The sequence below is a fragment of the Ovis canadensis genome, chromosome X (assembly GCF_042477335.2).
Source record: "Ovis canadensis isolate MfBH-ARS-UI-01 breed Bighorn chromosome X, ARS-UI_OviCan_v2, whole genome shotgun sequence".
NCBI classification, from domain to species: Eukaryota; Metazoa; Chordata; class Mammalia; order Artiodactyla; family Bovidae; genus Ovis; species Ovis canadensis.
The window spans coordinates 39122439-39136802 of NC_091727.1; the positions used below are offsets into that span (position 1 = coordinate 39122439).

A 14364-nucleotide genomic window follows, 5' to 3' on the forward strand; every position below is an offset into this window, starting at 1 on the left:
AAATGTAAGATCAGAAACTATAAAACTCCTAGAGGAGAACATAGGCAAAACACTCTCAGACATAAATCACAGCAGGATCCTCTATGATCCACCTCCCAGAATGCTGGAAATAAAAGCAAAAATAAACAAATGGGATCTAATTAAAATTAAAAGCTTCTGCACAACAAAGGAAAATATAAGCAAGGTGAAAAGACAGCCTTCTGAATGGGAGAAAATAATAGCTAATGAAGCAACTGACAAACAACTAATCTCAAAAATATACAAGCAACTTCTGCAGCTCAACTCCAGAAAAATAAACGACCCTATCAAAAAATGGGCCAAAGAACTAAATAGACATTTCTCCAAAGAAGACATACGGATGGCTAACAAACACATGAAAAGATGCTCAACATCACTCATTATTAGAGAAATGCAAATCAAAACCACAATGAGGTACCACTTCACACCAGTCAGAATGGCTGCGATCCAAAAATCTGCAAGCAATAAATGCTGGAGAAGGTGTGGAGAAAAGGGAACCCTCCTACACTGTTGGTGGGAATGCAAACTAGTACAGCCACTATGGAGAACAGTGTGGAGATTCCTTAAAAAATTGCAAATAGAACTACCTTATGACCCAGCAATCCCACTTCTGGGCATACACACCGAGGAAACCAGAATTGAAAGAGACACATGTACCCCAATGTTCATCGCAGCACTGTTTATAATAGCCAGGACATGGAAACAACCTAGATGTCCATCAGCAGATGAATGGATAAGAAAGCTGTGGTACATATACACAATGGAGTATTACTCAGCCGTTAAAAAGAATTCATTTGAATCAGTTCTGTTGAGATGCATGAAACTGGAGCCGATTATACAGAGTGAAGTAAGCCAGAAAGAAAAACACCAATACAGTATACTAACACATATATATGGAATTTAGGAAGATGGCAATGACGACCCTGTATGCAAGACAGGGAAAGAGACACAGATGTGTATAACGGACTTTTGGACTCAGAGGGAGAGGGAGAGGGTGGGATGATTTGGGAGAATGCCATTCTAACATGTATACTATCATGTGAATTGAATCGCCAGTCTATATCTGACGCAGGATGCAGCATGCTTGGGGCTGGTGCATGGGGATGACCCAGAAAGATGTTATGGGGAGGGAGGTGGGAGGGGGGTTCATGTTTGGGAATGCATGTAAGAATTAAAGATTTTAAAATTTAAAAAATAAAAAAATAAAAAAAATAAATGCAGATTAGGGCATATTAATTATTAAAGTGAATAATATAAAAAAAAGAGACTCTTTAGTTCTTATTCACTTTCTGTCATAAGGATGGTGTCATCTGTGTATCTGAGGTTATTGATATTTCTCCTGTCAATCTTGATTCCAACTTGTGCTTCATCCAGCCTGGCATTTCACATGATGTACTCTGCGGCTGCTGCTGCTGCTGCTGCTGCTTAGTCGCTTCAGTCTTGTCTGACTGTGCGACCCCACAGATGGCAGCCCATGAGGCTCCCCTGTCCCTGGGATTCTCCAGGCAAGAACTCTGCATATAAGTTAAATAAGCAGGGTGACAATATACAGCCTTAATGTACTCCTTTCCCGATTTGGAACCAGTCTGTTGTTCCATATCCAGTTCTAACTGCTGCTTCTTGACCTACATACAGATTTCTCAGGAGGCAGGTCAGGTGGTCTGGTATTCCCATCTCTTTTAGAATTTTCCACAGTTTGTTGTGATCCACAGAGTCAAAGGCTTTGGCATAGTCAATAAAGCAAAAGTAGATGTTTCCTGGAACTCTCTTGCTCTTTTGATGATCCAGCAGATGTTCGCAATTTGCTCTCTGGTTCCTCTGCCTTTTCTAAATCCAGCTTGAACATCTGGAAGTTCATGGTTCACATATTGTTGAAGCCTGGCTTGGAGAATCTAGAGCATTATTTTGCCAGCATGTGAGATAAGCGCAACTGTGTGGTAGTTTGAGCTTTTTTTGGCATTGTCTTTCTTTGGGATTGGAATGAAAACTGACCTTTTCCAGTCCTGTGGCCACTGCTGAGTTTTTCAGATTTGCCGGCATATTGAGTGCAGCACTTTCACAGCATCATCTTTTGGGATTTGAAACAGCTCAACTGGAATTCCATCACCTCCACTAGCTTTGTTCATAGTGATGCTTTCTAAGGTCCACTTGACTTTGCATTCCAGGATGTCTGGCTCTAGGTGAGTGAGCACATCACTGTGGTTATCTGCGTCATGAAGATCTTTTTTGTATAGTTCTTCTGTGTATTCTTGCCACTTCTTAATATCTTCTGCTTCTCTTAGGTCCATAACATCTGTGTCCTTTATTGTGTTCATCTTTGCATGAAATATTCCCTTGGTATCTCTAATTTTCTTGAAGAGATCTCTAGTCTTTCCCATTCTGTTGTTTTCCTCTATTTCTTTGCATGGATCACTGAGGAAGGATTTCTTATCTCTCCTTGCTATTCTTTGGAACTCTGCATTTAAATGGGTGTATCTTTACTTTTCTCCTTTGCCTTTAGCTTCTCTTTTCTCAGTTATTTGTAAGGCCTCATCAGTCAACCATTTTGCCTTTTTGCATTTCTTTTTCTTGGGGATGGTCTTGATCACTGCCTTATGTACAGTGTCACAACCCTCCGCACATAGTTCTTCAGGCACTCTGTCTATCAGATCTAATCCCGTGAATCTATTTGTCACTTCCACTGTATAATCTTAAGGAATTTGATTTAGGTCATACCTGAATGGTTGAGTGGTTTTCCCTACTTTCTTCAAATGAATCTGAATTTGGCAGTAAGGAGTTCATGATCTGAGCCACAGTCAGCGCCTGGTTTTGTTTTTGCTGACTGTATAGAGCTGCTCCATCTTTGGCTGCAAAGAATATAATCAATTCGATTTCGGTTTTGACCATCTGGTGATGTCCATGTGTAGAGTCTTCTCTTGTGCCACCTGTACTTGTGGTCAATACCTGTGAGATCAAAGAGAAGGCAGCAAGATGTGGTTGAGGGAAAAGTTCAGCTATAATGTAGCCTCCACAAAGGCCTCAGTCAATCCACCAAGAACTCTATGGTCTCACAGAGTTTTTCTGAGCTGGGTGGAAGAGCCTGGGTCCTTAAACATTTGAGATAATTGAATATGGGCTGCTCCCAGGTAGGCAACATGAACTTGGGAAGACAGTTATCTTCAGCAAAGAGCATTTCCAAAACGAGTTGACAGCTGCAGGCTCTCAGAAGGAAATAATCTCAGCAGCTAGGAAAATAAGTCCCTTTAAGCTTGAAGAGGGATATAGGCAGCATCCACCTTACTCCTAAAAGAATCATACAGACAAGAGAAGTCCCTCTTTTCCACTAATGTTATACATGGAGGAGATGTGTGGAATATATCAGCCATTTCACAACCAGCTTGAGACTGGTTGCAATACATGTGGGGAAGGGGGGAAATGAAGAAAACTGCAAGAGAAACAAGCCCAGAGCCCAGATCTAGGATGCCTGTAGCCTACCTGGGATTCTGGAATGTTTGATATCAGTGGTAATACATGTCCTTATTGTTTGTAATAGTTGAGTTAGGGTTTTCTCTTACTTGCATCCCAAGAATCCTAGCCAAGGAGAGGTAGTTCTAGCAACAGATAATAAAGTTTGGAAAAACACAAAGAATGGGAAAGAAGGCATAGGTAGAAGAAACATGACAAAGAAAGCACCAGCAAAACCGAGGTCCTGGCAGAATATGGGATATACTGATGACTTCTTTTTTATAGTTGCCACAACTTTGTATTTGGAATGGTCAAATAAATTAGATGGTACTAGTATTCTGGTAAATATTTAAAGTGATTGATATGGTAGATATGTGTTTTGTGATAGCCCAACACCCCTTCCAAATAGCACTCCAATTTCTTTCTGGGGAACTCCTACTCCTGGACACCCATGGGATTTCAGGAGGTCACATTCATCAAATTCTTCCTTATTTACCCAATACAGTGTAAGGTAGGTATCTTTTCTTGGTCATTTGGACCTTGAATCTAGAACAAGTGACAGAAAAATTACAAAAAAGGTGGAGGTTTGTTTTTTTTCCCTTTAACCCAGGAGCAGTGCCCTAGTGTTCCTACAACACCTGTTGTTAAGGAACTTAAAATGGAGGAAGTCTTGCTCAGGTTTCAGAAGCAAGAGAGCAGGCCTCTGACCTGCCTGGACACTGCCCGGATTACATGTCTGCCCTCAAGCACATCAAGTTAGGCAGCACTTTAGATAAGAAAGAGAGTGGGTCTTGAATCCTCTTAAGCTCCTGAGGGCCTGGCCAGCCCTCCTGGGCCTAACAAGTTTTATGACTCACAAGGTGAAACAAATAGCATTGTACAAGTTAAACCAGAGTGGCACTTTTGCATGCAAACTGATGGTATCAGTTTGCAGCCTGGGATTATAAGCGGGAGCCCCCCAAACTCCAATTTGAAGTCTCACCCATGGGATGGACACACTGCCTGAGGCCTTTTTCCAACTGGGACTCCAGGTTGCTGTTAACCAGGGACTTCCCAGTGCTGTTTAATCTGGATATTGGTTGGCCAATTTGGTGATGTTTGTGCTGTTACTTTTCTCTATTGTTTCTATTTCTCTTCTTTTAATGACTGCATATTGAAATGAAATCAAATAATCTTCTATAAAAAATTGAAATTATTTATTTGTGTGTAATGAGTGGTTTCTTTTGGTAATGAATCCTTTGAACCGAAAACTAAAGTACAACTTGTGGAAAAACACCTGTTTCCTGTGAGCCATGCCCCCAGTCAACACTGGCCTCCTTTTGCTTGTTTCCAAGTCTTTTTCTTCTGTCTTCCTGTTCATATTGTGCACTCCTGGAAGCTTACTCATTTTCCACCAATACCCAGTCTCTCTCTTTAACAAAAGAACTCCTACAAGGTCCTACTCTATAGCACAGGGAATTATATTCAATATCCTGTGATAAGCCATAATGGAAAAGAATATTTTAAAAAAAGAACGTAGGGACTTCTCTAGTGGTCCAATGGTTAAGATTCTTTGCTCCCAATGCTGGGGGCCTAGGTTCAACCCCTGGTCAGGGAACTAGATTCCTCATGTGGCGATTAAAATATCCTGAGTGCTGCAACTATGATCTGGTACAGCCAAATAAATAAATAACTTTTTTTAAAAAAAGAATGTGTGTGTATGTGTGTGTGTATAACTGCTGGATAGCAGAAATTAATACAACATTGTAAATCAACTATATTTCAAATTTTTAAAAAATGACTGACACACCCCACTGTCAGAACTCCTGAGCTTTACCTAGGCACTTGGATTCTAAGCTCAGGATAATATTTCATCTTTGTTTGCAATTTGGTGTCTTTATGAGGTTAAGTGTTGGTCATTGGAGCAAAGCAAAAGTAATGATATTTCCAACTTGTTCCCCTACAACGGAAGGTTCATGTGCTCTCATGAGTCTTTCCCTTTAATCTTGGCTGGGAGACAATGAGAACTGGACCCAAGCTAACTTGAACCATGAAATACATGGAAGCCCTCTATTGAGGATAGCAGAGTAGCTTTACTAGCCTTGGACTGCACATTTCTCAGCTGTGATCTGAGAGAGATATATATACCTTGAATAAGTCACTGAATAGTAGTTCTCTGTTGCAGCATCTTAACATGTGCCCTGAGTGATATAACTTCCAATAAGTTCTTAATTTATGATCAAATATATTTATCTGACATGCAAAAGAAACTAGTGTTAGCAATATGAAAGTTTTAATAAAATTCAAACTTTGGTGGGGTTTTGTATCCTAAATATTGGTGCATAAGAAATATTTAAACAGTTCAGCAGCCAAGAGAAGCTTCTGCAGACACTGGAATATTTATAGTGTAAGACAGGAAGAGTCATGGTATTTGTGTTTCCATAAGCCCAAGGAACCATTTTCATCTTGGATCCAATCTAGAAATTATTTTTCCTGCCAAAGCCTAACTTGGAGAAAATCCTCTCTTCACCAATGTGGAGCAGAAGCCATAGGAGGAGAAAACTGAGTTTCCACTGAGAGAACAGAGCCACAGCACAGAGAATATGATCTTATTTCCAGAGTTGTACGATAAAAGCCATGTGTTTTTTTTTTTTGCAGGGTTGGAGGGGACAAGCCTGCCTAGTAATGTAGTTGCTACATCTCACAATTGTAAACTTTGAACAATTACTCAAAGTAGACATAATTTTCTATAAATTTTCCAAACACCATATGGCACAGATATTTACTGACCACTGTATATTTATGTGCTCCCCTACATTTCTCAGCCTTCTTGCAATTAGTCAGAACCGTGGGGTTGATTCTGGTTACAAGTGTAATGTATCATGCCTGCTGCTACCGCTAAGTCGCTTCAGTTGTGTCCGACTCTGTGCAGCCCCATAGACGGCAGTCCACCAGGCTCCCCCATCCCTGGGATTCTCCAGGCAAGAACAGTGTGTGTGACTCTGTGCAACCCCATAGATAGCAGCCCACCAGGCTCCCCCGTCCCTGGGATTCTCCAGGCAAGAACACTGGAGTGGGTTGCCATTTCCTTCTCCAATGCATGAAAGTGAAAAGTGAAAGTGAAGTCACTCAGTCATGTCAGTAGTTCTCTGCTGACAGTTGTCTGTCCGACTCTTTGCAACCCCATGGACTGCAGCCTACCAGGCTCCTCCGCCCATGGGATTTTCCAGGCAAGAGTATTGGAGTGGGGAGCCATCGCCTTCTCTGGTATCATGCCTAGGTTCTAGCATTTAAGAGTCAACAAGTGTAGTTAAAAACCTCCCTATAAAGAAAATTCCAGGCCCTGTTGACTTCATTGGTGAACTCTACTTAACATTAAGAGATACCAATTCTCATAAACTTGTAGAGAAAATTGAAGAGGAGGAAGTATGTCCTAACTCGTTCTATGAGGCCAGCATTATGCTGATAGCAAAACCAGTCCAAGATATTACCAAAAGATAAAAACCACCGAAGAAAACTACAGATCAATTTCCCTCATGAACACAGATGTAAAAATTCTTTAAATTTTAGGAAACTGAATCCAACGATATATAACATAAAAAGTATAATGCATCATGACCAAAAAGAGTTTAGCATAGGAATACAAATATTTTAATATTCAAAATTCAATCAATCTATTTCACATTAACAGACCATAAAAGAAAAGCTATATGATAATATCAATACATGCAGAAAAAGTATCTAACAAAATTCAACATCCATTCCTCATAAAAATTTTCAGCAAACTTGAAACTAGAAGGCAACTTCCTCAGCCCAATAAAAAGCATTTATTTACAAAAGAACTACAACTGATATTATAATTTATGATGAATGACTGAATGTTTTTCCCTTAAGATCATGATAATCAATCACTCTTGCCACTCCTATTTACTATTGTACTGAAAGTTCTAACTAATGCAATCAGGCAAGAAAATGAAAACAAAGATATTCAGATTGGGGAGAAAAAGTAAAACTGTCTATTCAAAGATAAAATGATTGTCTATGTAGAAAACAGAATCTTCAAAAAAAAATTAGAACTAGTAAATGAGTTCTCTATATTATACAAACAATTGAAAGTTTAGGTATAAATCTGACAAAAGCTTGTAAGATCTGTATACCCAAAACAATAATGGCTCAGACGGTAAAGCATCTGTCTACAATGCAGGAGACCTGGGTTCGATCCCTGGGTTGGGAAGATCCCCTGGAGAAGGAAATGGCAATCCACTTCAGGACTATTGCCTGGAAAATCCCACGGACAGAGGAGCCTGGTAGGCTACAGTCCATGGGGTCGCAAAGAGTCAGACACGACTGAGCGACTTCACTTCACTTGAAGTGAAATTAAAGTTCATGGATCAGAAGACTCAAGATTGTTAAAATATTAATTCTCCCCAAACTGATTTATATATTAAATTTAATTCAATTTTCACAACCTCAGTAGGCTTCTTAAATAGAAATTTACAGATTGATTCTAAAATGAATATAGAAATGTAAACATGTTTTTGAAGACAAAAAACAAATCTTTTAAGAAAAACTTGTAGAAACAACACTCAAAGATGTACTAAAAAGCTACATTAAAGACGACAGAGGGGCACTGGTATAAAGGTAGACAAATAAATCAATGAAACAGAACAGAAAGTCTAGAAATAGGCCCACACATACAAGGTCAACTGATTTCTGACAAAGGTGCAAAAGCAATACAATACAGAAAGGGTAGTCTTTTCCTTTAGTGCTGTAACAATTTAACATTCATATTGCAACAAAAAACTTTGAGCAATACCTCACACTAAAGACAAACACCAATTCAAAAAGGATACTAGTCCTGAATGTAAAACAAAACTGTAAAATATCTAGAAGAAAATATAGGAGAATATCTTAGTGACTTTTGGGTAGGCAAAGATTTCTTAGATATGACATTGAAAGCACAATCCATAAAAAATATATTAAAATGACTTCATCAAAACTAAAAACATCTGTTCTTTAAAAAGCAGTGTTAGGAAAGTTAAAAGACAAGCCACAGATGGAGAGAAAATATTTGCAAGTCACATATCCATTAAGAACTCTCAAAACTCCATCAATAATAAACAACCTGACAAATCTGGAAAAGATAATCCAAAGTATATAAATAGATGACAAATAAGCACAGAAAATATGCTCAACATCATTAGAGAAATTCAAATTAAAACCAAGAGAATGCTATGTACCATTCAGAATGGCTAAAATTCAAACAATTTACTGTATGCACAAAGTGTTGGCCAACCCACTTTGCTGATTCACACTGGATTCCTGATCTGAGCTCAAAATAAACCTTTGTTAAGCTATTGGCTTTTTAATTTGTCATCATAGCCCATTCAAGTTTGATTAGGAATGCAGAACCACTGTAAACCACACAGAGTTTGAAATTTATCATAAGGATTAGACGTTGTGAGAACTCTATGAAATGCTGTTGTCTCTGCACCTGGTGATGAGCCTGGACTCCCCGTAGATAGCAGGGGTAGCTGTCAGGAAAGCTAAATGTGAAGTGGGAGAGAACAAGTGGAAACCGGAACATGCAAGGACAAAGTGGAAATTGTCTGTTATTACCATCTCCAGCTTCAGTGATGTGGGTGACCTTCAGAAATTGGCATCATTTGTTACGCAGCTGCACATGTGTGTGGCCCAGAACTTGAAGAAGCTGAAGGAGGTCAGGCAGAAGCTGAAGAACCTGTGTGTCCAACTGACATGTGGTGCTAACAAGGTAAGCCAGAGTATCAGTGGCAGTGTGCGTGCTCTGCAGTATTGCCTGGCACCTTACACTGACCTGAATCTTTACCTTCTAAAGTCTCTTGTGGCCAACCAGAAACCAGAACCATACAAACAAGGCAATTCTGAGAAACACAGTTCTGGGCTTAGCTAAGCTGATACAGTACAAAGTCAATACATGTAGCCTAACTCAATACAGACCCCAGCAGAGATGGCAACATGACACCCAGAAGAGGACTTGTCAGCAGAACTTAAATAACACAACAAAATAAAACAATACAGAATCAAAATGATCATTTTATTAGCCACACCTGGCTAAGGATATTCATCAATTCTTCAGAGGAAAACAAAGGAAATTCATGTGTAAATGACTGTACACAATGTAAAGTACTGTGATTAAAAACACAGGTTTTATAAAGTTAGAAATCCATTTAAAACCTGTGTGTTCTTATGCAAGTTCATTATCTTCTCTGTGACTCAAGTATACATTGAAAATTGGGGAAATAAAACTCTTCTCATAGGCATGTTGTGAGGATTAACTGACTTGAAAGCACTTAGAACAGTGTGTGATGCAGCAATGCTTATTAAGTGCTATTGTAATAATTACTGTATATAGTCATGCTTTAACTTTGTAATGAGATATACACATGTATGATTCTTGGTAAATTTATGGGTTGTCTTCATGAAGTTCTGAATGAAATGCTTCTTCCATGTGTTACGGTAGGTAGATACTTGGAATGGGAGTTTCTGCCTGACAGTTGTAGGCACGATTCTGGCGTCCAGAATGGGGAAAGTCAAGTTTAAAGTCTCTCTTGCTGAATGCTTCCATTTTAGAAGGTATCTGTTATATTATATACCTCATTAACATGAATTATTATCACTTATACATATTTATATGTCTCATCAATACAGGAGTTCCAACATAGGAAAATGATATATTCATTCCATGAATAATTAGAGAGAAGGCAAAAACTGTTTACCTTTTAAAAATCTCTTCTAAAAGCTGCCGTGTGTTCAGTGACGACTTCTTCTCAGGTAAAGTCAGAGTATTTAAGTAAATGTGACTGCAGTTCATCAGACTCAATTCTGGACCTGGGGTGATTTTTCACTAGAATGTGTGTACTTGTGCACACGTGCTTGCACGTGCACGTGTGTGTGTGTGTGTGTGTAAGACAGGCTGTTACCAAATGAGAGTTTGTATTTAGTAGATTTTTACAGCCAATTTGGTTGAATGTATTTTGCTATTTTAAAATAGCCAATACCTTTTGGGAGGAAGGCCTGGGGAGCCATGATTATGCAAGACCAAACTGGTTAAGAAAGTTTATATAAAATCATCTCTTTTTTGTAACCTAGATGTGGCTGAGCCTTTCAAATTTCTGTTAGCTTAAAGAAAAGAAGTCTTTAATGATATATAAAATATCATGGAGTTGCGTCCTAATGAATGTCATATCTGGGGTCTTTCCAGGGTCTCCAGAAGAGTGAGCAGGGCTCTTCTCTAGTACCTGGTGGTTGTGGACAATTCCATGCCATGGTTCACAAAAGGGGTCGAATCTGTCCTCTGGTCTCTAGCGGAGCCCATAAGAAGAAATATTGCCTCAAGTTCCCGTCTAGTTCTGTCCACTGTTCAACTTGAAAAAATAAATCCATTCTTTTAAAATTTATTTAAATTTTTTTAAAATTAAAAACAATTTTTTTATTTAATGGATTTTTTAAAACTGAAGGATCATTGTAGAAAATATTTGTTTGATAACAGAAGCCTGATTTTTAGCTAAGGCACACTGCTTCCCAGAATAAATGACTACATCTTCTGCCTCTGACCCCCCTGTTGTGGAAACATGATCAAGTTCTAGCCAATGGGATTTAGTAGAAGTGCAACTTTGGGAAAAGTTGTTTAAAGGAGCTGAATCAGTTGGGGGTGGGGGAGGGCTTTTTGTTTTTCTTCGTTCTCTTTCCTACACTACATATTAGTAATGGCTGAGGTTTCAACATCCACCTTGGGACATGGGTTGACCTTAAGGACAGAAGCCACATGGTGAAAATGGCTGAGCAAAAGTGAGGATGATTCTAAATTACTGATGGATTTTATGGAGTTGTCATAACAATTGAAGACTGTCTACCTGTGAACTTGTTTTATGCAAGAGAATAAACCATTGCATTTTTAGCTACTATATTCAGGTCTCTATAATTAACACTAGTTTCTGAATACAATTACTGATATAGTTAGGAAAACTTGGGTTATTTATCTCCTGGTTCAGGTCTTTGCCAGGATGGTACCCTCTGTGGATCCTCCTTCAGCTCCTAACCTAGCTTTCCCACCTCAGGTTGGTGACAACTGACTAAATTCCAATGGTCACTGAATGTTCTCCTATATGATTGCCTCATTCCTTTCTACAGGAGGAATTTAACCCCTGGGTTCCTTTAAGCATCAAGCAGTATCTTTGATTTCAGCTAGTAGACCTGAATACAGACCAGTTGTTAGTTCCAGAGCAGTCTCATTTTTTTGAGTGAGGATGGTCTGAGTCACCCAATTCTAATTTACACACCTCCTCAGTGAAAACTGTGAAGTGGATGGCCCATTTAACTATGCCACCCACGGTATCAGTTTAGGTCCTCCAGAAAGCAACTGCCAATGTGAATTAAATGTAGAAGAGATTTATTGGGGGTACCACCTGGAAAGGATAAAGGGAAGAGGATGAAAACCCACAGATTTGCCAGACAGAAGTGATGAATTTGGTTTGTAACAGAGGGGGAAATCTTCCCAGCTTTGCTACTCCAAGGCTGAGGTCCTAGTTTGGGACTGATTACAGCCAGATATTTAATGGGGAGATCCTAAAACCAGTGAACCACAGCGTGCTGAGGTAAGTCCACACCAACACATGGACTGCTAAACTAAAAATATGGGGGAGCTCCAAAAGATCCTGGGGAAAAGTAAAAGCCAAGGGAAATACAAGAACTGGCTGCAAGTTGGAATGCATTCCTTAACCACGCACAGTTTAATCAGCAGAGGGTAGAAGTCTGACGAGCACAACTGTCTGAACACAACTTCTGCCAAAGTAACTGGCTAACCAACTAAGCTATTTAGACACATGGGCAACCTTTAGGAAGTTGGGCGAAAATGTAAAACTAATTAAAAACCTGAATAGAGACATCAGCAGGTAGATGCTGAGTGCGGTGACATTGTGGGGGTTGGAGGTAGGTGAAGACAGATTCTATGGTTTAAGTTCAGAGAAGTAACAAAGCATCAAACAAAAAAACAACTATACAAAAAAAAACTTTCAGAAAAATAAAACAATCAAGTTATGAGAAATATTATATAAAATATTATAAAAATGTCCACTTTTAAACCAAAAATTACTGGACAAAGAAACTGAAAAATGTACCCCCAAATCAGGAAAAAGTAGTCAATAGAAATCAACTCTGAGTAGACCTAGATATTAGATTTAGCAGAGAATGTCTTCAGAGTAGGTATTATAAATTTGTTCAAGTAATTAAAGAAAACTATGTTTAATGAATTAAAAGAAAATGTTAAAAATCAGTCAATAAACAGAGAAACTCAATAGAGAAATAAAAATCATTAAAAAGGACCAAATGAAAATTCTAGAGTTGAAAAGTATAATAACTGAAAAAAAATTTAATGAAGGTATTTAAATATCAGAAGGTGTTAAAAAAAATTTAACAAAGGAGTTTAAAACTCTTGTTTTAAGTTCTATTTTTTAAAGGCAGTTAGGATAAATTACTAGTCTTTTCCTACTAAAACAATTTCTAAAAGTCAGAAAATTATTTTCAAATGTTGCTTATGTTTCTATTTCCTCTTTTTCTGGGAACTTTTGAGGTGGTTAATAACTAATTGTCGAAATATTAAAACAATTTTCCAACTACACTGAGGTTTACACAAATATAAGAAGAAATTTTCCTGCAGTAGTTTCTGAGAGGTCAGATTTTTGCCCCAAGACTTAAAGCATTTGGTAGGCTATTTTATCATTGATAAAACCATTTGTATTATTTTTAGAAACTTGGGCATGGCATGTAGTTTGCTCAAAGGAAAATGTACTGTGCTTGTATGACACAACCAAATTCCTTCAGCTTCTTCAGCTATGCTTAAATCCAATGGTTCAGGGGAGGGAGGTCCATGTTTCTTTGAGTTATGTGGTTTTCCATTTCTCTTTCAACCATGGCTATTTCAATCCCTTCAAGGCCTCTTTTTACTGCCTATAGTTTACAAAATGTCACATTTCTTCCAACTTCTCAATTTTCTCTTTTATGACCATTCCCCTTAGTATTAGATACCAATCCTGACGAAAGCTAGGCCTCTTTTTGAGAATTCAAAATCTATAGAATTGGGTATTTTAGGGAAAAAGCGACATATAGGCTTGCAAATCAAACACCCACTGCCTAATTGACACTGATTTTATCAGTTTACATATACTTCTTATTCCTTTTTTTATTGCTTCTCCCACACACTGTCTGAACCCTGTGTCTTATATTTCAATTTTTGATGGAAGTAAATTTTGATGGCTTTCTAAATAAAAATCCTGCCACTGTGAAGTCATAACCCTATGATAGAGTTCTGACACTGACCTCATGCTGAAGACTCTGTGGTGTGGTCTTTTGGAGTACTTTCTCTTCTGACCCTTGAAAATACTTACTTTGATATATTTGTGGCTGGAGTAATCGCTTTATTAATGATTGTGAAAGATGGCCCAAATACCATGCAATTATGTTACTCTATTCAGCTTTGCAGGAAGGAGGCATAAAATCCCTTGTAAGCCATCTCTTCTTGGAAACAAAACTTGCTTTCAAATCAATGCAAATGCAGTCTGTTACAAACACAGGAAACAGACAAAATGTATTGATTATTTCATTTGTTTGATGTTTAGGCCCTTATACAAAAATAGGGGATAAACTCCTGTTTCAGTAGATCATAGATATTTTCTACTTTTCTTCCTCTTTCTACCTCTTCCCACATGTACAAATGCTGTTGCCATCACTACCACACAAGCCAAAGAATCACTTTTCTAGCATTTTTCTTAGTGAAAAATGGGATAAGGTTACATTCCATGTGTGCATTCTTCTTGGAGTACCTCTGTGATGTTCATTTCACTGACCACATCCTATTTATCATATGTGCTAAGACATACAGTACAC

At 38.3% G+C, this 14364-nt stretch overlaps 1 protein-coding gene across 4 annotated transcripts in view; it reads right to left on the reverse strand.

Moving 5' to 3' along the window:
- Nucleotides 1–1234: 1234 nt before the first annotated feature.
- RPGR (retinitis pigmentosa GTPase regulator) overlaps nt 1235–14364 on the reverse strand; it is an 85053-nt gene continuing 71923 nt past the window's right edge. For 2 of the 4 annotated variants that reach the window (XM_070289886.1, XM_070289881.1), the window contains one exon: nt 13873–14036. In XM_070289886.1, the coding sequence (XP_070145987.1) occupies nt 14016–14036 (21 nt within the window). In that variant the 3' untranslated portion in view covers nt 13873–14015. Of the gene's footprint in view, nt 2962–13872; nt 14037–14364 lie in introns of those variants that run through there. The other 2 variants (XM_070289883.1, XM_070289878.1) reach the window with 2 other exon arrangements.